We start from the raw sequence: 25,078 nt of genomic DNA on the forward strand, positions 1-25,078 counted from the left end.
TTCAATAATTCAAAGCAGATTTTAATGCACCAAAGTCTGCATTTGAGTAGTTAAATATCATTGAATAAATGTTAAATTAAAGAGAATGTCAAATGTGTGTTTATTAAAAGATGAATACTTTGTGTTGAACTTAACATTTTCAAATATAGGATTTGAGCTTTTCTGTAATAATTTTGCCCTAATCAAAAACTAAAATCTTCCATCTACATTAACCACCTGTGCTGGTGGACCAAATCTTTTTTGAAATGCAGATGTGCGGCCGCCCAAAATCATTACAGGGGCCACAAACGGCCCCCGGGCCGCACTTTGGACAGCCCTGGTCTATGTAGATGAATTTGTATGTACTGTATAACGGTACATATATAAATATGGTCTAATCAGCGATGAAAAGGTTTTCTCCCATTTTTCCTTTTTATGTTTTTATATTTTGCATTTTGAAAATAAACCATCTATCTACTTGTTGATCTATTAAAAGTATAACATTTATATATTAAACGCAAATCAACTAATAAAATAACTAATTTTTCCAATTTCTAATTCAGAAAATCCCCAATAAAACTTATTTGCTTTTAAATATGTTAAAACTAACCCTATTCATTTAGTATGAAGGCTTGAATTAAATGTTTTTATCTTTCATATGATTATATTTTGTCAGTCCTAACAGACTGGCAGAAAGTTTCAGGCTTATAAACGATCACTGAGACAAAAATGTGAATTTTCTTTAAAAAGCACTTTATGAATCCAAAAATTTGCACCAAAGTGCTGCATAACAGAAATATCACAAAACAGGGTTAATATCTGATAAAAACAGCAAACATGTAAAACATGACGCCAGTAGAGTGAAATATAAGGCCCCAGTGAAACCTTTCAGATTGAAGGCAACAGGAGAAAATGACACCAAGGGTCTAAACCACACGTGTCAAACTCAAGGCCCGCGGGCCGAATCTGGCTTGTCAAGGCAATTTATACGGCCCTCAAGAGTAAAAAAAAAAAAAGGCATATCATGTCATAAAATAGATATATATATCCTTTTAAAGTGTAGAAAGTGGCTAAAACTGTGCCTCCTGTAGCGAATGTTGATTTTTTTTTAACTGTGTAGTAACAGCTTCCTGCCACTAGATGTCGTTTCCCCCACAACACATAAAACCCGCCAGAAAAAGTGATGCAAAATGGTGAGTTTAAAGTGTAATGTGGCCCAATATCAACTTTTTTTTGCAGATAGACTGTATAAACTGGGCCTAAGGTGCTACTTTTATGTTATTGTGCATTTTTTTTACATTTCTATGTGAACTGAAATGAAATTCTGAAATCAAAAGTATCATCTATACACATGCAAAGGGATTTTTAATGATGTCGTGATGCCAAAGTGGCCCAATTTAGAAACGAGTTTGACACTCGGCTCACTTTTAACATTTGATAAGCGGCCAAATAAAATTATATTACCAATGCTTTTTTTATTGTGCTACTCCTTGTGTCATAAATCGTTATGCTTGAGGACCAAAATGCAAGTAGGAGGTAGGCATCCACTCACACAGGACAATTTAGACTAGCAAATTAACCCAACAGTCATGTTTTCGGACTGGGGGAGGAAGCTGGAGTACCCGGAGAGAAACCGTGCATGCAGAGAGACAACATGCAAGCTCCATGCAGACAGACCCCAGGCTGGGATTTGAACCAAAGACCTTCTTGCTGCAAGGCTACCAACCCAGCGTGCAATCTTTAATGCTTTGATAAAACCAGTGAAAACTCAGAGCTTGACGTTTTAAACAAACATGGACCATAGACTCCTTGACTTGTCTATGTTGATGCCAAAATACTAATCTGCCAGAAAGCTGTAGCAGAATGGAGGAAAAATAAAAATCCAGATTGTTTACTCGCCAGCCAAGGTTGCATCAGATGAGATGTGACGGTCAAGTCTAAAAAAGCCCCGAGTGTTTCATGCATCGCTTCTGAGCGGCTCTCTGGGCCCCGGCGGACAAACAAACGATGCCAACAGCACAGACGGGTTCAGAAGAGAGGGAAGAGACAGCTTAGAGGGAAAATTGTCCACAAGATCATTGGAAATCGTTTCTTTTTTGGTCTCCAAGACACAAATATGGCTCATCCGGTTACACAATGAAACACAGACACCACAGTCAGACAGTCAACAAAACAAATTACATTAAGTCGTATCTAAGGATGCTGCTGGGATGTGATTTATATACATTTAATCTGGAAATCAATTTCTACGTAACAAAGCAGACACTTAAGACTACATTACTCTGTTACTCTACAGATAAATAACACACAACTGTCTGAAACAGGCTGCAATGTCAGGGTGCCTCATCTATGCAAAAACGAACTGAAAATATGCTACATTTAGAATATGCCACTAATTACCTACACTGCAAAAAGGGAACTAAAAGTAAGTCAAATTTGCTTGAAGTTAATGTATTTTTCCTTGATTTAAGCAGGTAAATAAGACTATTTGCCAATGGAATAAGATCTTTGCACTTAAAATAGGAACATTTCCTCTCTATCATCTTATTTCAAGTGCAGGATATCTAATTAGCTTATTTTAGGGGTACAAATACTCATTCCATTGGCAAATAGTCTTATTTACCTGCTTAAATCAAGGAAAATACATTTATTTCAAGAAAATTTTACTTACTTTTACTTCCCTTTTTTCAGTGTAACCATGTACAGTGGTTAGGTAATTACCCCCTTACTAATTTCTTCACTTTTTTCGTTTTTGTCACATTTAATGTTTCAAGTTAAACACATTTTAATATCAAAGATTAGCCGAGTAAACACAAAAAGCAGTCTTAAAAGGAAGATTTGATTTGTTAAATGATGAATTAACTGTGAGTGACTCAGTGTAACCACCTTTCATGGCTCAGTTTCACTCGTCACGACGAGGCCAGATGACAACATGAAGTAGGACCAACAATATTAATATAAACTCATTAAACAGACTTGGCTTTTAATTAGCAAAAATCAAGCACTGCTTTTATAAATACATATTCTGGCAAAGTCTAATAATATCACATCAAAAATTAAAGCATTCCCATAACTTTATTAATAGTTTATAAATACACAGCTGAAATGGGACAAACTTGTCAGCCTTACCCGTTTTAAATATCTGTCTTCTATATGAAGACGTGCTGTTGTTGGTGGAGGAGGAGTATAAACAAGCAAAGACCATTCTATTCTAGATCATTCTATTTGCTGTTTTCTGTAGAAATTGACGACCATCCATACTCTTTGCCCAGTGAGAGGGAAGAGTAAATAACCAAGAACAGAAAAAGAAGTAATAACCAGGAGGAAACGAGTCTATATTGACGCAGCTATTATTACCAGGTGGGGATAATTCATGAGGGAGCAGGGATTTAAAACGGATGTGGAAGTTGCAGCTTTCTGCTGGACAGGTAAGTTAATTCAGTATAACAGTGAAGTTTATTTTTAGCATTATGTTAGAAACAGAGCTGTGTGGTCCAGCAGCTACTCTGTCCTCCCAGCAGAGACGACTCGTTTGTTCGTCTCCCTCCCAGTGAGCATGTGTGTACGCTGCGGGGCGGAGGGATATCAGCCGGCCGATTCACTGTCTGTAGCGCCGCATCGAGGCCGGGTCTCTCTACCTGTGTTTATGGTCGGTTATATTAGACCCCAAAGAAGCGTCTGCATGTTCAGAAACGAGTAAAAAAAAAAAAACGTGACTCGCTTAATTTATATGTGACTTCAGAAAAAAAACAAGCAGACTTGGCAACAGAGTCAAAAACCATTTCATACAATGACCGTAGCTATTCGCTATTAGCAGTAGCTAATGCACGGAGGACATGTTGACATTTATGATACGTCACGGCTTCTGTAGTAGTTATTACGCGGTGAAGTCGTTAGTAATTAATTTAGCGCACCACTACGCAGCAGTGTGAATATCTCAAACACTGACTTTAAGCACCAGGCTAAAAAGAAAATTGGATAAAAAAACAGTTAATGTCATTCAGTCTAAAAAATTTGTTAAATTCTTTGTTCTCTTGGGACTAAACCACATTGAGATCTATAAAATGAAATGACCAACTTGCTACTGCAGATACGATATTGGGGAGGGATTGTTTTAAAAACCAGACAGATTATACCTTCAAATTAAAACAATAAAAATTGTTGTTTTAACCACCACCACTCCCATAATTGCTGCTAACATGAGGTGAAAGTAGGAGATTGAATTTACCAGCAGAAAGGAAGACTCCATGGATGACGCCTGGCTCTCCAAACATGGACACTAAAACCTAGAAATTGAGCTCCTTCTAGCTTTAACATGTGGACGTGTTCATTACTGCAGATTAACATGATATTTGTTTTAAGCTTGGACGTATTAATCAGTAATTCATGTCTGAGTCCACCTGGAGAAAAGGAATCAGACATTTTCTAAAACAGAAAAAAAACAAAACACAAATGAATCATAAATAATCCCATCATAAGGCGATTTGGATATTTGGCCTTTGCTGGAGGATTATACAAGCTCCAGGTTTTAGTCATGAGTTAGATGAAATCATTGTCTGGGTTTGACATTTGGATAGTAATTAAAATAAAAACAGAAGAACTGAGAAGCCTGGAGCGGAGGCTGTGCAGTAGACTTTCTGCTACCCAGTCTGATTTCAGCCAGCTCTCTTGTTTGTGCTAAAAAGGGGAGCCCAGTTAAGCTGTAATCTCTTCCTTGTGACCCAGATGAAATCCTGAGAACAACCGAGCTTCTGGCAGGATTCAGACTTTGTCATAGACGAACTTCCCACCCCGACAGATCAAAACGCTGATCTGAGCAAACATTGTGCTTGGTTGAGTGGGCTTTGACCTCACAGGAGTGCAGACACGCTACCAGCTGACGGGTGATAATTACAATCACAATCTTTTGTGTAAAGTGTGAGTGATAATGATAGCGCAGCTGAAATGTATCAACGATGAATGAAACTTAAAGCGGACATATGATGCTTTTCAGTTCTTCTCTTTTACATTAAAACCATTCAGTTGTGGTTTATATAAACTGAGATGCTGTGGTGTGAATTCCTCGTTAATTTACTTCCATTTTCTCCATTTATGCCCGTGTTGGGTCGTCTCAGAGCAACTCGTTTAGGTACCGTCTCTTTAAATCTAAAGGAGGCAGTTCACACCACGCCCCCCTCCAGATCGCCACTCCAGCCACTGAGCTATATAATACACTGGAGTGCTAATCGCCCGCTGTTAGAACGAGTCGCTGTGAAGCCACCGGCCGCCATATTGGTACTCCCTAATTTCCTCCACATTTGTTATGTTCTAAAACTATCAAGTAGTGAGAAAGTCATGTGCTGAAATATTTTGCATTTTATCTATTTAAATATATATATATATATATATATATATATATATATATATATATATATATAACATTTATAAATATATAAATAACACTATACAAAAACATTTATTTACATATATGTATACATATATCTAGATTCATACATATACACATACTTATATATACATATATATATATTTAATATGAATAACATGTAAAATATTTTAGCACCTAATTTCCTAGTAGTTGATAGTGTTAGTACATCCACTGACTGTAGAATTACCTGTGAAACGTTTTCACACAGCCAGAAAACTGCTATGGTATTCTGTGAGAGTAGGGAGTAGCAAGATGGCGGCCAGTGACTTCAGTTTTTCGTCAAAATCAGCACTCCAGTGTATAATATAGCTCAGTGACTCCAGCCTGTTCGGCCATCTTTCTAGTATCCTGGAGGACGGTGTGATGAACAACCAAACATTTTCACTTATCTTATATTTTATCTTTGGCAGCTTGTGTAATGAAGAGCTTCATTACCCTTTCTGGGACACTTACATGCAGTTTTAAAATATTGTGTAGGAACAAATTGCTGTGATTCAAGTATTTTATTTTCAGTTGTGATGGTTTTAGGCAGTTTCTTCTCAGCTGGTACTGATGATGACCTGTCAACAAACCAATTGATATAATACGAGTATTGTTGATTGTTTTCAGTGTTTGTGTGAGCGACTTACCTCTGTCTCTTGCTCAGCAGGGTGTTCAGGCTAAAACATTCCCCGGGGGCCTGAACACCTTTTAAAGGTTCCGGAAGAGTCCATTATGGATTGAGGGGGAGAAGTAAACTGTGCAATTTGGTTGTTGTAGTATTTTTAGAAGTTAGATATAAATGTTCAGAGATATTTATAAGTTAAGTTAAGATAGGCTTTACTGATCTCACAGTGGAGAAATTCACTTGTTACTCGTCGGCTTAATAAACAAAAGAGGTGCCAAAAGGAGGAAAAAGTGCATAAGGTATATAGAGTGTCTACATATATACAGTGTATCAAAAAAAAAAAATACAAAGGAAATAAAGTAGATATTTAGGATGACTTATGTACATTCAGGTGACTTATATACAAATGGATTGACGTTGTGGTGGTACCAGGTAAGTGGTACCAGGTAAGGAACAACATTGAGGTAGTGAGATAACCACAGACAGTATAAACGTAAACGCCTTATTGGGCGCAGGTTTGTACGTCAATGTCTATGTTCCCTGTATATATGTTTTAAGTATTCAGATAGAAAGATATAGATGGAGCTTACATATACTTGTAAAAAAAAAAAAAAAAAAAAAAAAAAAAAAAAAAATATATATATATATATATATATATATATATATATATATATATATATATATATATATATATATATATATATATATAGATTAATTGATAGAGATTAGGAGCCAAATTGGCTTTTGATCGATGTTTTGATTGATGTGCATATATAGATTTTGAAGTATTCTAAATAAGTAAGTATATGTCCAGATTATAGATGTATATATATATATATATATAAAAAGAGAGAGAGAGAGAGTGAGTGAGAGAGAGAAATATATATATGTGTTATGAATATAAAAATCAATTGGTTAAATCTAAACATTGTGGTCTTCATTATTTCATAAAACCGTGTAAACCTTTTAAGATCTGGTATAGACACAGATTAGAAACAGACTTTTTGGGGGAGTATTAAAGAGATAAAATTACTAATATGAGAAAAAATGAAAATAAAGTAAAAAAAAAAAGACAAAAGAGGTAACATTATGAGAAAAACGTCATATTATGACAATTAAGGGGGAACATTTCCAGAATAGTCACAGTTTGCAGAACTATTTTAGTCCTGGAGTAATAGGGCCAGGTTAGATTCGTATAATCATTTTAATTCTTTACGAGAATAAAGTCAGGAGGATGCGAAAATAAACTCTCTCGCCCATTGACAGCTGAGATAGGCGCCAGCACCCCAATAGGGATAAGCGTGTTGGATAATGGATGGATGGATGGATTTCCCCCTGCAATTGATTGATCGGACATTAAATAAGACAACGAGTCGTTTTATGTTTTAGCACTGTAACTTATTCTCTGCCCAGCCCCATGCGGAGGTCTCGTCTTTGCTGATGCACTCTTGGAGTAATTTTGGTTGGCCGGCCACTTCTGGAAAAGTGCAAAACTCTTTCATGTTTTTTTCCATTTGTGGATTATGAATCTCAATGGAGTCCAAGAACCTCAGAAATCGCTCTATAACCCTTTGACTGACAGATTTCAATATCTTTGTTTCTGATTTGGTCCTGAATTGTTTTATATTGGGTTGTGATGTGTTATTATTATTTATTTTTTTACATAATTTAGCCTACTTGATTTTGTCACACAGCAGGTTAGTGGTTTCTTGATTGTCCAGATCAGGCAGTAGTCAGGCTGTGATGTATGTATTTAAAGTGCTAATTCATAATAATAATAATAAAAATCTATTAAATGACTATTCGAAAGCTGCATGTAGTGTTAACTCTGTCTCATATTAAGGTTAGTTTGACGATTTGAAACAAAAGGAAACTTTGAGGGGTAAACATCTTTTCAAGGATCCTCTGAGCTCTATAGTAATTCATTCCTTTAGGCGTTAAATGCCGTAAAAATAAAACATATCCTTCCTAAAACTGGGAGCTATGGCTTCAACGTTTGATATAAACGTAAAAACCCTGAACTGTAAAGAGAATATCTTAAACTGAATTTATTCCAGGGCTTCCATATTATGTGTTCATGTGTTGCCCGAAGTCACAATACCAGTGGTATATTTTTAAATAAAGCAGAAATACAAGTAAAAACACAGTCACTAACAGGTAAGAACCCCTTCTACAATTCAGCCACTTAAGATATTACCCTTAAAACCAGAGAGAAAGCAACCTATTAATCTTATATTTGTGTTTTTATTTTTATTGCCTTGTTTTTATTACTGCATCCCTCTTCTGACAGGCAGTAATGTTTTCTTTTTCTTCATTACCTGCAGAGAGTTGGGCTGCAGGATCCAACGAGCCTCCAGAGGCACTCGTTCCATCATTCTATGTATTTTCCATCTGTTAGATAGATGAAAGCACAAATTTCTTCATTTTTGGTTGCTTTCAAACACATAAATCACAAACATTGGCGATATCTGCAGAGTCTGTCTCCTGACAGTCAGGTAAATGGCCTTCGTCCAGTTTTTTTCCTGCACCAAAAAATAAAATAAAAATCCTCTAATGTGGACGGTCAGACAGCAACTCCACTTTGGTCTCTATAGTTTCTATTCAGGTTTTATCATTTCCTAGCAGAGGTCCTGTGTTGCAGTAATTACAGAGGCGTGATTAGTAATTAAGATTTTAAACAATCTGGGTCAGAATTTAATAATTCTTTGTGAAAAAACATTTGATTTTCTTTACCCATGTTATCCTATTTTAAAACCACTTAAGAGGCAGAAACACATCCCAATGTTGAACAATAAAGAGGCAAAGTGCTCACACCCCTTAACCTTTTTTTGCACTTTGATACAATTTAAATTTATGGTATTGATTTATTTTTATTTATTATTTATTGTAGCAGACGAACACAAAGTAGAGCCTAAAGTCTGAAACGTGACTATTTTATATTCAGTCCCCTTTGCTCCGATGGCACTGGTATCAGAAACACGGCGGTGGCAGCATCATGCAGCAGCTTTTTTCCCAGCTGGGACAGGGAAGCTGGTTGGAGCTCAGTGTCCCAGAGATGTACGTGTTTTGAAGTAAAATGCACGTAAAATGCCTAGTATGAGAGGAGCAGACTCTATGAGGCTGCAGAGAGAAGCTGGTAAGAGTATCTGTCATGATTTGAGTTTTTGTTTCGGTCGTGTTCTTTTTTGTTATCATTCAGGGTTCTGTAAGATTTTAGTTCAGTTTGGTTTACCTGCCAGCCCACTTACCTGTCTTAGTTTGTTTACTGTAATGATTCAGAAGATTGAGGACCCAGTATTTAGCCAGACAAACGGAATGCTGGTAAAATATATTTATTTTGTTACTGATAGTGGGACAGGAACCAGAACAGATGAGGCAGTCAGATTACAACAAAAAAGGTGAAAACAAGAATCTTAATCCAAAAACCAGTCCAGGGTCTCAGAGCAGGTCCAAGGTTGGCAACGAATAAACTTCACAGGAGCACTAGGAGCAAACCGAACTCGACTAGTAATGAACAGAGTCAGGTGAGGTAAACAAGAATCAGGTAAGAAGATGGCTCAGAAACGCTGGACACAAGTCAGGAAAGGATCGACAGGTAATTAGACGCTGGATCAGGCTCACCGGTAACTATAGCAGACGATCTGGCACTGATGGCCGGACTGAACAGGGATTATGTGGAGGTGGGACCAGGTGAAACCAGGAAGAGATAATTGCAGGCCGGGTGGGGCAGAGCAGAATAATCAAACCAGCCATCAGTGCCGGGATCCAAACAGAAACATAATAACAGAAAAACCGAGAAGAAACTCAAAACACAAAGACTAAAGTAGAAGAAACACAATCTATTACAAATAGCAAATTAAACTGATAACATACACAGAATCAAATATACCTAATAAACCCAGAGCCCTCACTATGGCACAAAACAAACTAAGACAGGTAAGTGGGCTAGCAGTTAAACCAAACTGAAACCTTACAGAAACCCTGACTGATAACATAAAAGAACAAGATCAAACCACAACAAAAACTCAAATCATGACAGTATCGTTATCAAGTCCTGCACCCACATGGGCTGAAAGACCGCTCAGGGAGGAAGAAGCCATTACTACAGAAAGAAACGTAACAAACCGATTGCAGTTTGCAAACGCACTCAGGGACAAAACCCTACTTTTTGGAGACATGTCCTGTGGAAATAAAGTTTGTTATAACCGTACACTGAAACCACATTAGCATAGCATGGTTTCCATAATGCTAACGGAAGCTTTCATGTTAGCAAGGTGAAGCTTTAAAAACATTGTGAAAACACATTAATTTAACCATTTTAAGCTTTCCCGGTTTATTTCTCGGCCAAACCTCTCCTGTTGTCTCTGGTCGTGTGCATCGGGCGTCCGGTTCCACCGTAGAGCTGGTTTTCTCAGGTGTGCGCAGGCGGCTAGCTTGAAAGGAGGGTGTCTCAACTCCTGCAAGATAGTGGCTCGGCTCCCAGGTCCGCTTTCTCCTGCACAGCTCAGACTGAGCACCGCTGGTTTGATTAGGATGTTAGCTTCACAGGATCTGTTTGGAAGATTGTATTTGGGCAGCAAATCTTTCTACAGTGAGCCCCCCTGCTGTGAGAGGCAGTCCCTTGGTGCCTGTAACAGTTTCACGTTGTTTCCAACTCAGTCTGATTTTATTCCTCATGGCTTGATTGCACAACAACAGTAGCCATGGTGGCTAAACGAGCAACGAAGAATCGCCACCTGTTGTTGTTTAACGTTTCATTTCAGGCGAGCAACTCAGCGTGGATTAAAAGAGGAGAAAAAGATTTTGCAATAAAATCCTAATTTGGAGGTATTCTTGTCTAAAACAGACTTTCTTCTTGTGTCAATGACTGTGGTTGTAACTTTTTGTTAGTTTGCATTAGATTGCAGTGAACATTTCTATTCTGTAATGCTGATGATTAAAAAAAAATTAACAGATCTTGGTGAAATGTGCGACTTCACACGGGATGAAAAAGCACAGATTTCATCAGTTCTTCGTGCTGCCAGAATAAAAGAGGCTTTTGTGCATTTAATTATTTCTGCTTGACACATAAAAGCGTAGAAAAACGTGATTCTGTTGTGCCTCTCTGAGCTGTAAATTTTCAGGTAGAGCCTTGCGTGATGAGCGGATCTGTTATTAACACGGAGCACAGCAGTGAAGCAGCTCCTGTTGAACTCCAGGCCAACACACACAACACCGGCGTCCACTAAGCTGCAGGAACCGCCTGCTGTTTGCTCGATTTGCATGGAGTCTGATGAACGGCAGAAATTAAACCACACCTCCGTCTACAGGAATGACTTGTGGACACATTTCTGTGTCCACTGGTGTCAGTCTGCCTGTGATCTGGGACAGAGGTTCACCTTTCCAGCAGGAGAACGACCCGAAGCATTTTGCTAAAGCAACACCTGAGAGGGTGTGAGGGGAAACATCTGGATGGCCAGGCGGAGGCAGATCATCCACTATTACCATCTAACATAGAAAGTACTCCTAGGTCAATGTGAGCTTCTGAGCCTTCTGTGTCTCTGCTCTGTCTTCTCTACCATAGAAAGTACTCCTGGGTCAATGTGAGCTTCTGTGCTTTCTGTGTCTCTGCTCTGTCTTCTCTAAGCCCCAGTGGGTGGAGGCAGATGAGCGTTCACACTGAGCCTGGTTCTGGTTCTGATGAAGGTTCTCCTCCCTGTTAAAGGGGAGTTTTCCTCTCCACTGTCGCTTCATGCATGCTCAGTATGAGGGATTGCTGCAAAGCCATCAACAATGCAGACGACTGTCCACTGTGGCTCTACGCTCTTTCAGGAGGAGTGAATGCTGCTTGGAGAGACTTGATGCAACCTGCTGGGTTTCCTTAGAGAGGAAACTTTCTGACCAACCTGGAGGATCTGATGGAGTCTGACTTTGGAAAGAGCCTTGAGGTGACATGTATCATGAATTGGCACTATATAAATAACATTTTATTGAATTGAAAAAGTCCAGACCTTAATCCAATCGAGAATCTGAGGTTAAAGATCGCTGTTCACAAGTGAAAACCATCCAACATGAAGGAGCTGGAGCAGTTTTCCACAAAAGTCTTCCACATTTATCTTAAAAACCCTTATCATAAATTTATAAATACATGTAAAGTTAAAAAGTAATATTTTACACCTTTTTTAAAGCTCGTTTAGGGGGCAAGACATTTTGCTGAGATCAATCAACCAAGTTCTAGTACAGAACAGGTTGAGGGCTAAGTTAGAAATAAAAACAGGCTGTTCACTTTTAACAGAAAAAATGGGAGGGCACCAGTTAGGACAGCAGATTATTCTCATTATTTTAGTTTTAATTTTTAAAGGTCTTGCAACACCACCCCTCCAATAGGTGGCGCCCTAGGTAGTCATGCCTATGCAGCCACACCCACACCTGGCCGTACAGAAAAGGTAATTCATCACATCATTTCATTGCCCAGCGGTCCAGTTCTGATGCTCTAATGCCCGTTGTTGGTGCTTTCTGGGAACACTGGAAAAAAAATAACTGTTGGTTTCTACTTAAGCACAGAAGATTTAAGATGCAGCCAGAAGACCATCTATTTTCTTTATTTAAGAAAAAAAAAGCTCCTAAGCTCATTAATCCCGGCTCTACTTCACAGTTTAAACAGGTGACTTTACTCAGTTTGACGTCTTAGCTAAGCTAACGCTATATTCTTCTCCCCACTGCAAAAAAAAAAAAAAAAGTTAATGGAATACTTTAAAAAACTTCTAACAGCATTCATGGTCATTATACGAGGAACCCATTTGGGAATACCATCGACATAATATTAGGCATTAAAATAATCTCAAACTGACAGGGAATTGAGCTCAAAGGGAAGCTAACGTCGCTAGGTGTCTGTTAGCCATGCTAGCCTTAAACTTAGCGCCAAAATAAACTTAAAAAAACAACTCTTTGGATCAAGTCTTTGCCTGATGTTCGGTCTCATTAGTCCAGTCAAGCCACATTGTACTTGGACAGACTTCATGTTCCACCACTTACCGTCATGGAGGTCATTCTTTATGTCCTCTGTGCCCCCCAGGTTGAATCCTTTCCGTCGGCCTCTACGCCGACAGCTAGCCATTTAGCTTCAGTCACCCAATTCAGAGATCTTCTCTTGTTCCATCTCTTGCTTCATCTAACCTCACCGCTGAAGCCACATTACAGAACCTTTTATTGCGTCTATAATCCCCTTTGTTGTTAATGAACGTTTTTACTTAAGCACTGCAAAAAGTGAACTAAAAGTAAGTAAAATCTTCTGGAAATTAGTGTATTTGTTCTTGATTTGAGCAGCAAGTTTAAATGATCTGCCAATAGAATAAGACTTTTGCACTTAAATTAGGAACAACTCATCTCCATCTTATTTTACGTGCATTATATCTAATTATCTTACTTTAGGGGTCAAAATACTCATTTCATTGGCAGATAATCCTATTTAGCTGCTCAAATCAAGGACAAATACACTCATTTCAAGAATTTTTTTTTTACCAACTTTTAGTTCCTTTCTGCAGTGAGATATTCTGCATTTGGGTCAAGATACTTCCAAGGAACATGAAAAAACAAAGGAAGGACAGACGCAACATTTAGACAATATAACAAACATTTGTCACATTCTACGTATCCAGACCTTAAATACTGAAATCTAATTCTTTACGCTTCCCTCCTGGACCCGTCACCTCCATGAGCCGACCTCGGAAACCAGGAGAGAAAAATTAAAAATAAATAAAACACAAAACGCTTTCTGTTTGGCAAAGGACTAAAATATAATTTGATACAATGCATTTATATTCATACATTCAACAAACCGGAAAGAAAAGTTTCAAACAAGTGCCTGAGTATTAAAAAAGAAAAGAGAACCAACAAAAGGAGGGGTTTTAATTCACATCAAGTCACGCGTTCAAATAGTCAATACAGCAGCCAAACAGGCGATGCGATAGTGTTCCAAGGTACAAAATGTTGTCCAGAAGAAAGACCGACTCTTAGCGTAATTGTAGAGCATCCACAGTCATATAATTTTCTTTGTTTATACAGAAAACAGTATCAAACATTAGGCAAAGTCATCTCATGACAAAACCATGAACATATGCATGCATTTAGGACTTTTTTTTTGTTTTGTTTTGTTTGTTTTCGTTTCATAATATTGAGCTTGCACACAAAGGCAGACGGGTTACAAAACCAAAACCACGTGTCGGTTGTATTCATTACGTATTCACCAGAGGAAGAGGGATCACCGTGTCAAGGAGAATATTGAGATGCCAACAAGGTTTCATGGCCATTAATCAATGCGGCTGGAAAGGCTGTTAACACTGAGGGAAAACAGAGGCCTGGTGGGATGAATTAAAGACTTTAATCCCCAGCTGCTGTAGAGGTGTGATATAACGAAGAAAAAAAGTCAAAGTGAATGGATGGGATCTAATAATTCAAACGGTAACAACAAAGAAGCTGTGGTCGGAGGAGGTGAGATCATTAAGCAAATGGGCAGCAGAGCTGCTGGCGGCTATCGACCGGCTGTAATCAGTGAGATAAAATGATGCGATCAGTAAAACAGTCGGCCGCGCTGACAGCGTCGACGCTGCCCCCCCCGAAAACAAACACGACGGGCCGAGAAGCTGTCACCTAAACGACGGGAGCCCCGGTCGTTGGACAGTCGGCCCGGTTTGTCTGGGTCTGCTTCAGCGCGCGGTGGAAATTTACAACGAGTGTGGCCGTGCAGAAAAGGTGGCGTAAGATCACAAACACATGACGTGCATCCCAGCCCTCCGACCTCAGCGTAGACCATTAAGAGCTAAATTATTCGGGTTCTGCTCAGAGAAAGGAGCGGGTCGAGTGGTAGGAGTACATTCTGTCTGATACGTGAGGGGATGAAGAGGAATATTTAAAAACTCTGCCCTTCTGGGGCGACGTCAGCATTGATCTGTTGGCAGATCCTGTTTCCCGCCTTGGCGTGAACAGGTCAGTGTAAACAATACAAGCGCTGATTGATAATACTCTCTAGTATCAGGGTCCACAACGGCTTTCTGGAGCCTGATTTCAAACCCGTGATCTAAATTAATTATGACAAATAAATGTGTGACTTTTAACATCCCTGGGCAGCTCTGTGAGATTTCTGAATTTTGTTTTTTTTTTTTTTTTGCATAATTGCTTTGTGGCTGCAAATGGCAGAAAATGTGTCCAGCACACAGTATTTTTAGATAAAATTTAGTCTGTCACTCTTTAATTATAATTTTATTTACATTCATATGCATAAACTAAACAGCACAATTTGTGTCGGTTCTGCACTGCAAAAACAAAACTAAAAATACGTTGAATTTTCTTAGAATGAGTGTATTTGTCCTTGATTTGAGCAGGCAAATAAGATGATTTGCCAATGGAATAAGATTTTTGCACTTAAAATGGGAACAACTCATCTTCATCACCTTATTTCAAGTGCAGGAAATCTAGTTATCTTATTTTAGGGATCAAAATACTCATTCCATTGGCAGATCATCTTATTTACCTACTCAAATCAAGGACAAATACAGTAAGTTCAAGAAAATGTGACTTGTTTTTAGTTCAGTTTTTGCAGTGTGCGTCTTTTTGTGGCATTTAAAACACGACCGTTGCAGTTTGGAGCAGACGTATAATCAGCTGAAGTAAATTGTTGCCTCTCTTCTTTTGCACTCAGATTACTTCATTTTTATGGCTACAATGTAAACCTTAGAAGAAGTTACTGATAACATAAAAATCCAGTAAATACGCGCACTCCCCTGATAGTGAAGAATGTAACAAGGAAGTTTTGATTTTAGTCGCCTGAACACCCAATGAAGCCAGTTTCACTGAGAGTCTGTGAATATTTCCTTTAGAACGGGTTTATGGCTTCCCTGCATCATGGGGCTTGTAGTTTTGTCAAAGCGTAGAGACGCACACATTCCCCGCCAGAACTACAAATGACAGAACAAACCAATGCCAGCAAATTAAAAATAAAAAGATTGTAAAAGGAACTAATGAGGGCCTAATGTAAACAATCTGGGGGTATTCTTGAGTTTTTAAAGCCTAATTTGAAACGTTTTTTGGGACTTTTATGATCTTGCCCCTCCCTCTGTGCATCTCAGGGGTCTCTGTTGTTTCGCTTTCATAAACGTTTCTGACAGAAAGAAGGAATTTATAGATATTAGTAGTTTATAAATAAAATAAATCTGGACGGCCAAATATGGAATGATGACGTATCATAGGGCTGGACGATATAGGAAAAAAAAGCATATCGATAAAATAGAAATCATGTTGATCGATGTTGATAATTATCAACAGATTCAAAACATATATTTTAAGTGCAGCTCTGGCCATTTTATGCTGTTGCTTAGCAACCTATTTTTAGACAGAGAACAAACACAGAATTCAAACTCAACCTTTTATTCAACCAACTTTTTACCAAAACTGCAAGTTTTATCAAAAAGAAAAAAGAACATGTGTTTTCTGAACTCTTTGAAGGGGGCGGGGCTTCCTGGGTCTGCGTTTGTGATTGGTTGGGAGGATTTAATGACTGTAATATTAACCTATATGGCTAAACTGCAAAAGGAAGGAAAACTTTTATTCTATTGAACTTTTCCTTGACCCTTTTTCTCTATCATTGATATAATGTACGTCTATTGATCGATATATATATATATATATATTGTTATTGAATTATCGTCCAGCCCTAACATATCATGTGGAACAGGGGAGCATGACATTGCTGTAATTATGGTGGTGATAAAAATAAGATTGATAGTGTAAATGATGGATAAATTGCTTTCTCCAAAGGATCTCTGTGCAGGAGATTCTTCAAAGTCCACAGATTTCCCTTCGTCCACCAAACAGCAGTGATTATCTGATCAAAAGATCTCTTGGATTAGGAAAGTTTTATACAGAGTTGCGGATTAAGGGGAAATCCCACATGTGGCATAATCTGTCAGCGGTTGGTTTTTAGTCTCACTTAAAAACATCTGCTGACATCCAGCAACGGTGTTATTAAATAAACAGCTTTTTCATGGTTTGGCTAAAAAGATAGGAAACTGTTCATGTCTGGAGTATTTAATTTTTTCCATCTTTATAAACGAAGGCTTGGATCAAAGATTCATTGCGAGATTTAAGCGGGTTGTCACCGATGATGATTTTCATGCTTACCGTGTATTTCCTTCTCATTTTAATCCCTTTAATAAGGAGGAAATACTGTCGGACTCGGACGATGATGTTTAAACGGCACTTTTCTTCGTCATGTAAAACTTTAAATCAATAAAATTAAACGGCAACATCTCCCCTCACAGGCTTCGTTACGACACTAGACGCTAGAAACGTTTGTTTGATGCGACGCACATTAGGAAGAATTTGCTACTCTTTTAGTTTTCCCGCCTACATTTCTGCTGCATTTCACACGTTAAGGTGGTCCAGGAATGTTTTTGTCTGGTGAAATTTATTCAGCTGCTGTAAAAGGCCTCATCAAACAGAGAGCGTTTGCTTCTTTTATCTCCACTGATCATGCAAAGACAGCTGAAAAGCGTACGAGTCAACGGCACAAACCCCGCCGTTCCCCGACACGACTCGATTTTTCTCTGGAAACACATTAGCCGCCGTGCAAGAAGTGTTTTAAATGTGCAAGATGTGGAAAATATAATTTGAGCCCTGTTGACAGGAAATATATTCCCAAGTTAGACGTCCGACGTGAGAAAGGTGGAGGGAAGAGCCGACGGGGCGCGGCCGGGCGGGGCTGGAGGCCCTTTGGGTTGGATGTCGGGTCTTCAGTCGTTCAACGAGCCGGGTAACTCGTTGGTCAGCGTGTGCCAGCGTTCAATCTTTTTGTCCTTGTTTTTGAGGCAGTCGAACCAGTGTTTGAGCCTCTCTCCGTTGGCGTTGATGCCCAGAGACACCCCACCTGAAAGATGACGCACAGACAGGACGCGTCAAGGAGCAACAGTCCTCAAAGATCTCTGAAAGGACTTTCTATTTCACTGCAAAAACTGATCTAAAAACAAGTAAAATGTTCTTAAAGTTAGTCTATTTGTTCTCGATTTGAGCAGGTAAATTAGATTATCTGCCAATGGAATGAGTATCTTTACCCCTAAAATAAGATAATTAGACATCCTGCACTTGAAATAAGATGATGGAGATGAATTGTTCCTATTTTAAGAGGAAAAATCTTATTCTATTGGCAAATAGTCTTATTTATCTGCTCAAATCAAGGACGAATACACTTATTTTAAGAAAATTTAACTTGTCTTTAGTTTAGTTTTTGCAGTGTTGGACTCTGTCATGCAGACCCTCGCCACATGGATGTCGTTCCACATGGCCTTATCAAAAATACTAGCATATGATTGGATAAACCACTTTACTGAGGCGCTGCTTCAACCACTCACCATCGTTTCCACCAACACAGGCCTTCTTTGTTATTTTAAAGAATTAACATTAAGCAGGTTGGACAACTCTGATGAAACGGCAGCATCGATGTTACCGGGTGACCAGATCTCTCTAATGAAAACCGCGGACGTCTCTGATTTTGCTAAGCGGGTGCAGAAGGTTAATTCGGCTCAGGCAGCGGCAGGACCGGGTAAATACCTCCGGCTGCGCTAAATTTTTTTATTTCATCATGATTCACTGAAATCGGGGACATTTCTGGGGACAGGTCATCCAAAACAGGGACTCTGGGACATCTGGTCACCCTTGATTCATCGCTTCGAGCCACCATTGTTGTCTGAATCCTAACAGTCGCTACGAAAACCCCGCCCGACGATCCTGATTGGCTCGTCCATTTTATGTAGTGTTGAAATCCCTCCCAGTGGCAGCGAGTCCAGCAGGACGTGTGGAGCTCAGCGGAGCTACATCCATCTGGCGAGAGTCAGGCTAGCAAACCTTTTGCTTTTTGTCTGTTTAAAACTTCAAACTATGTATTTTTTTTTTTTTTTAGAGATTTTATGCAATAGACAAACATAAAGTAGAAAATAATTGTAATGGGGAAAGAAAAGGCTGAACAGTGTTCTAAAATCTTAAAAGTGTGGCTTGCATTTGTACGCAGCGCCACGTTTTACTGCCGTTACAGCTGCATGTCTTCTGGGGGGTTTGTCTCTAGAAGTTATGCAAATATCTAAAGACTTAAATCTGTGGCAGATACTACTTTGCAAAAATTACTCAAGCTAAGACAGGTTGGATGTAGACTGTCTAGTTTTGCCAGATTCTAAAATGTGTTCATGCTTTTTTGTTGCGGTTGAAAAACGAGCTTGCGGCGTAGATTTTCCAAGTCTTTTTTAAAACAACTTTTTAACTGCAGCAAAAATAAACAATAATACTAATAATAGTAAAAAATAATAATAAAAAAATGCAGTCAAAACTGCCCAAAGGGACTGTGAATAATTTGTAAATACTTTTTTGTGGGTAGAATCAGAATAAATACTAAAAATATCCTTAAAAATGTAAAATATATCTTGGTTTGACACTCCAGTCACCTTATTGTGCTCAGTTATAATTATTCTGAACAGATGTTTGATGTTGGGAATCTCCCCCATTAAGGAGATTTTTTTTTCATTCAAAAGTGAAAATTTAGATTAAAATCTGTTATTTTGGCTTTAAACTTCAAACATTATCAGCTGTTTTTATTTTTTATTTTTAAGAAATGAGATCTAACAGCTGATCAAGAAGTGGAGGAGTTATTTTATAACTTGTTACCCACTGCCCATATTTTTACCGCTCCTGTTAATGATTAATGACTGATTCAGCATTGATTAAAAAAAGCACCAATAGATTTATGATTTATACTCCCTGAAACAAAGGTCAGACGATCTTATTACACGACAAAGTCTTGCATTTTGTTGCTGGGCTCTGTTTAGTAGCCTGAAGCTGATTTAACTCCAGAGTGATTCATCATGATCACAGACTTTTGAACCAAAGACATTTAATCAGTTTTTTTTCATGCAGCAACGACCTGTTGAAGCGGTAAAGCTGCACAGAAGGAGCCTCAGCTGGACAGAAGCTGCTGGACGCACCAATCAGAGCAGAAACGTACCTGCAGACTCTGACGGCGTCAGACTCACCAATGAAATCGTTTGACTTTCCAATGTCGTAGTCCCACACGGTGATCTCCAAAGTCTTCTTAGTGAGGTCTGCATATTTGATGTCGTAACAGAACTCCTGCAGGAGTCGGGACAGGACAAAACTGTTAGCGTAGACCGACTTAGCGGACACAGATTTAGTATTTTCAAACAAGTTTTTAAACTTATTTTCAGTCCAGTGCATGGCTGTCAGGGAGCGGCGCTGACTTAAACATCATTTAGGCTCTATAATGTCACAAACACACGGTTTCTTTCCGTTTGCTTAGGTAGATGTGTGGAAAATACCACAGATAACACAGGTTGACAGAGAGAAAATAGGTTTGCAGTGGGTGGCTAATACGTGCTGAATCAGCACCCGGCACCTAACGAGTGCTCTTCACACTAGTGCACATTTATGTAGTTATTGTTGCAACTTAGCTGCTAAGAGACAGCAGGTGAAAAATACTTACACCTCTCAAATGTTACTGTCTGTTAAACTCCTTAAGCTCAAAAATGAATGAGAAAATAAGTAAATTCTGTTAGTGTTATTACTCTTGATGCATTTAATGAAAAGAGGAGAATGTGATCCTTCACTGTTGTTGGTCATTGCCCTTAATAATCAAGCTCCATCATATATCAGAGCTCTGATTACCCCGTATGTTCCTAACAGAGCACTTCGCTCTCAGACTGCAGGTCTGCTGGTGGTTCCTAGAGTCTCTAAAAGTAGAATGGGAGGCAGATCCTTCAGCTATCAGGCTCCTCTCCTGTGGAACCAACTCCCAGTTTTGGTCCGTGAGGCAGACACCCCGTCTACTTTTAAGACTAATCTTAAAACTTTCCTTTGTGACAAAGCTTCTAGTTAGAGTGGCTCATGTTACCCTGAGCTACCTCTATAGTTATGCTGCTATAGGCTTAGGCTACTGGAGGACATCAGGGTCTATTTCTGTCACTGCTGAGTTTTCCTACTGCTCTCCAATCTGCATTGTTTGTTGTTATTTCAGCTTTTAACTTTTTGTTCTCTGTCATTTTTCTCTTCATAGAAGGTACACCTGGTCTGGCGTTCTGTTAGCTGTGACATCATCAGGGGAGGCAGATCATCCACTATTACCATCTACCATAGAAAGTACTCCTGGGTCAATGTGAGCTTCTGAGCTTCCTGAGTCTCTGCTCTGTCTTCTCTAAGCCCCAGTGGGTGGAGGCAGATGAGCGTTCACACTGAGCCTGGTTCTGGTTCTGCTGGAGGTTCTCCTCCCTGTTAAAGGGGAGTTTTCCTCTCCACTGTCGCTTCATGCATGCTCAGTATGAGGGATTGCTGCAAAGCCATCAACAATGCAGACGACTGTCCACTGTGGCTCTACGCTCTTTCAGGAGGAGTGAATGCTGCTTGGAGAGACTTGATGCAACCTGCTGGGTTTCCATAGAGAGGAAACTTTCTCACCAACCTGGAGGATCTGATGGAGTCTGACTTTGGAAAGAGCCTTGAGATGACATGTTGTGAATTAGCGCTATATAAATAAAATAAAATTAAATTAAATTGCATCCCATGATGCTTTGCAGTGGGGCAGAGCAGTTTTTGGACTGAGTAGCTTCAAGCTAGGTTTTATTTTTTTATTTTGCTTTTCTCGGTTTTTGCCAGCAATAGAAGGTTCCATCAGCCGGTCATTGTTAGCTCACCTTTTTTGCACTGATTGTGATTCGGCCCTTTTTCTTTCACTAAAGTTCATATGAATCACTGGTCTGTCTCCTGCTCTTCATTTTGGATGAAGAAAGAAACATCGAGGAGCGACAGGTTGGTGGAGAGCAACGTGTTGAAAGGATAAAGAGAAAAACGTCGGACAATACGGCACTTTGAGCTTTATCTTTGTTAAAATGAGCCTCTGAGGAACTTTAAATGCAGCAGCTTTCAGTAAGTTTCACATTCTCCACTTTAATATGGCTTTTTTCCCCCCTTCGCTCAGATTTCAAGATCTTTTATGGCAGTTTTCTTAACAGTCGTTAGAAATGTCAGAAGAAAACCTTTACTGTGAAAACGCTCGAACAGCAGTCATGTTTTATTATCTGCAAAGTCCATACATGTATAAAAACACCTATTCTGCTGCGTTGTTTCCATCTGGAGCAACTTAGATCTATTTCAGACTCTGTGACATAAAAGCTTCTCTTATCAGGATGGTTTCTTTAAAGCACAGTTTGTGATCTTTGATACCTTTATTCAGTTTCTAAAAGCTTTTTTTAATGCTGCTTTTGACATCTGAACCACTTTAGATCGCTCTCAGTTAAAGAAGCACAGGTCCGGTTTAAAACCCTGATTTAAAGTGGAAAAAAGGTAAAGAAGTGACGTAATCTTTTTTTTGTTTTTGTTGCTGTTTATCTGAGTTTTCAGCCAGGAAACTCAATAAAACCATCTTAGATATTTAGATTTATATCTTGAAGGAAATAGAAAATAATTCACATATTGATACATTTAATTATCATTTAATTATAACTATAATATAATTAATTAAAAGTGTATTTATTTCATCAATCTCAAGTGATAAAGTGTTATTTTATTTCTTACATGCAGTGGGAGTTTATTTCTGCTCATTTTGATGGTTGTGGGCTCCAGTTAATGAAAACCAAAAATGTAGTTTCTGACCAAGCAAGACTATTACAAGAGTCCAACAAAATAATGATTTTATCACAGAAATGTTACGAAATGCAGAGTCAATGAGAAGACTGCAGACCTGATAGCTGTGCAGCAAACAAAGACAAAATAAATGTTTTAAAGAAACTGTTTTTTCACCAGCTGTAACCACGAGATTAATGGAAAATTGAGTGGAAGGAAAAATGTTGGCCGTGAATGGAAGACGAAACAAAAGTGCAGATCAACTAAAGAAACATTGGACTGAATGACTGAAACAAATGAAGTTATAGATGATGTTCTAATTAATTGAAATTAACCTGTTTTTGCTTCTATTTGACTGATTTGGATCTTTCTCGCTTGCAAAGCCTTGAGTTAAAATTATTAATTTTATCCAAACTTTGAATTGAATCTGAATTCTCAGCCAAAAAGCTGAAACTCCAATAGATGGACGGCTAAAACGTCAAACTCAAGACACGTTGTTTCAATGTAATTCAGTTATAAAAATAAACACTTATATTTTGTATATTTCTGGATTTTTATCTTTCAGAAAACTCATAATATTATGAGTTAATAATAACTCATAATCTTTAAAATAATTATCTGGAAACATTTTTCAAAACTCAGTTTCCCCCACATGTTTTCCAACCAGAATAATATTAAAACCACTTTCCAGGACTTTGTCAGACCCCTGATGACATTAACTCTGCAAATATAATGTAGCATTACCGTATTTTCTGGTCTATAAGAAGCACTTAAAACAATTTAATCTTCTCATAAATTTATGATACGCCTTATCTATGATCACCGTTGTTCTTACTGACTGATTTTATGTGTTACAATGTGCTAAAAAATCTGTTCAAATGTGTAAATATGACTTTGGTTAGCAATGAAGCCGCTCAGCTCACTGGATATTAGGAGCATTACGGTACACCGTGTCACTACCTGAGGACCCCTGAGCTGTCTAGCAGACTGCCTGACTGTAATGTCTAAACTAGAAGTGCATTCATGTAAGGCAGCCTGGAGTACGCGCTAGCAACAATAAACCTAGTAAGTTAATTCAATATAAAAGTTTATTTTGGCCTTATGTTAGAAACAGAGCAGTGTAGTCCAGCTACTCTGTCCTCCTGATAGAGACGGATAGAGAGCTGTGGACGTGGAGGGGCGCATTGCAAAAAGGGAACTAAAAGTAAGTAAAATCTATTTGAAATGAGTATATCTTTCCATGATTTGAGCAGCTAAATAAGACTATTTGCCACTGGAATGAGTATTCTTACCCCTAAAATAAGATTATTAGATATCCTGCATTTGAAATAAGATGATGGAGATGAGTTCTTGTTATTTTAAATGCAATAATCTTACTTACCTGCTCAAGTGAAGGAAAACTTTACTTACTTTTAGTTCCCTTTTTGCATTGTGGAGTGATATTACACACTTGGGAAGAATATTTAATGCGTCTTATGGTCCAAAAAACCCCCCACAGTATTTAGAAAAGCTCCATGTTGATGCAACCAGCATCAGTTTTAAATGTTTGAAACCAGGTTCCGGGGGTTCCTCTAAAGGTTTCTGCTCGCCTTTAATCAATGCCCCGATGTCCGGGAGGATGCTGGACTCTGACGGAAAGGCCGAGAGGTGAAGGAGGAATACGAGCGGCAAAAATGTCAGAGGAAATGTCAAGCTGCTGGCACGTGGGAGGGTTCGGCCATTTGTGTACAGTTGGCTGCCTCCGAGCTGAACCGCCCGGCACCGTGACCTCCAGAGGAAACAACATCTGGCTGGATATCAGTACCAGCACCTCAAAGGCTAAAGGGCCTCTGGATTAAACAGGGTGTGCCTTGGTTATAAAGACGGGCGAGAGAGTGAGGAAAATATTAACTGTGCAGCTTTTTTCATCTTAAAATACTGAAACTCCCAGGAGGCTGTTACGGTAAACCTAAACAGGCGTCAATCACGCTCAAAAACGGAGAGAAAATGCAGCCCAAACTGGAGCCGCAGGGTTCTGTACCTCGTTGAACTCAGGATTGAGAGTCTTCTTTTTCACAGCCGTCTTGTGCTTCGACTTTTTGTTCTCGTCCGGCTTCAGGTACCTGCAGCATACGAGGCAGAGCAGACGGAGGGTTAGTCCTATAAAAAAAGACAAAATTGCTGCTTTTGTTTCAGCAGCCTGGCATCACAAAGTAACCAGCAGTACGAAGCGTTGCTAATTTTTCTTATGGACACGAGAAGACGCGCTTATATCGGTCTGTCCTGCAGGGGGTGCTGTGGTAACACTGGAGGCACGTTGTTCCCACTGAACCACCTAATTAACGGACTTTAAAAGCCTCTGGCTGGTTATTAGAGACCATTCATCTCAAGCAAGATGGACGTTTTATTTTACACAAGGATGTTTTAACCGTGAACGTTTA

At 38.9% G+C, this 25,078-nt stretch overlaps 1 protein-coding gene across 2 annotated transcripts in view; it reads right to left on the reverse strand.

Annotated features, from left to right (window-relative positions):
- Positions 1–17,171: 17,171 nt before the first annotated feature.
- Positions 17,172–25,078, reverse strand: part of doc2b (double C2-like domains, beta) — a 228,646-nt gene continuing 220,739 nt past the window's right edge. For both annotated transcript variants that reach the window (XM_036142767.1, XM_021317502.2), the window contains 3 exons: positions 24,679–24,760; positions 20,060–20,156; positions 17,172–17,910 (listed from right to left, as the gene is read on the reverse strand). In XM_036142767.1, the coding sequence (XP_035998660.1) occupies positions 17,777–17,910; positions 20,060–20,156; positions 24,679–24,760 (313 nt within the window). In that variant the 3' untranslated portion in view covers positions 17,172–17,776. The remainder of the gene's footprint in view (positions 17,911–20,059; positions 20,157–24,678; positions 24,761–25,078) is intronic.

Source organism: Fundulus heteroclitus, chromosome 11 (genome assembly GCF_011125445.2).
Source record: "Fundulus heteroclitus isolate FHET01 chromosome 11, MU-UCD_Fhet_4.1, whole genome shotgun sequence".
NCBI classification, from domain to species: Eukaryota; Metazoa; Chordata; class Actinopteri; order Cyprinodontiformes; family Fundulidae; genus Fundulus; species Fundulus heteroclitus.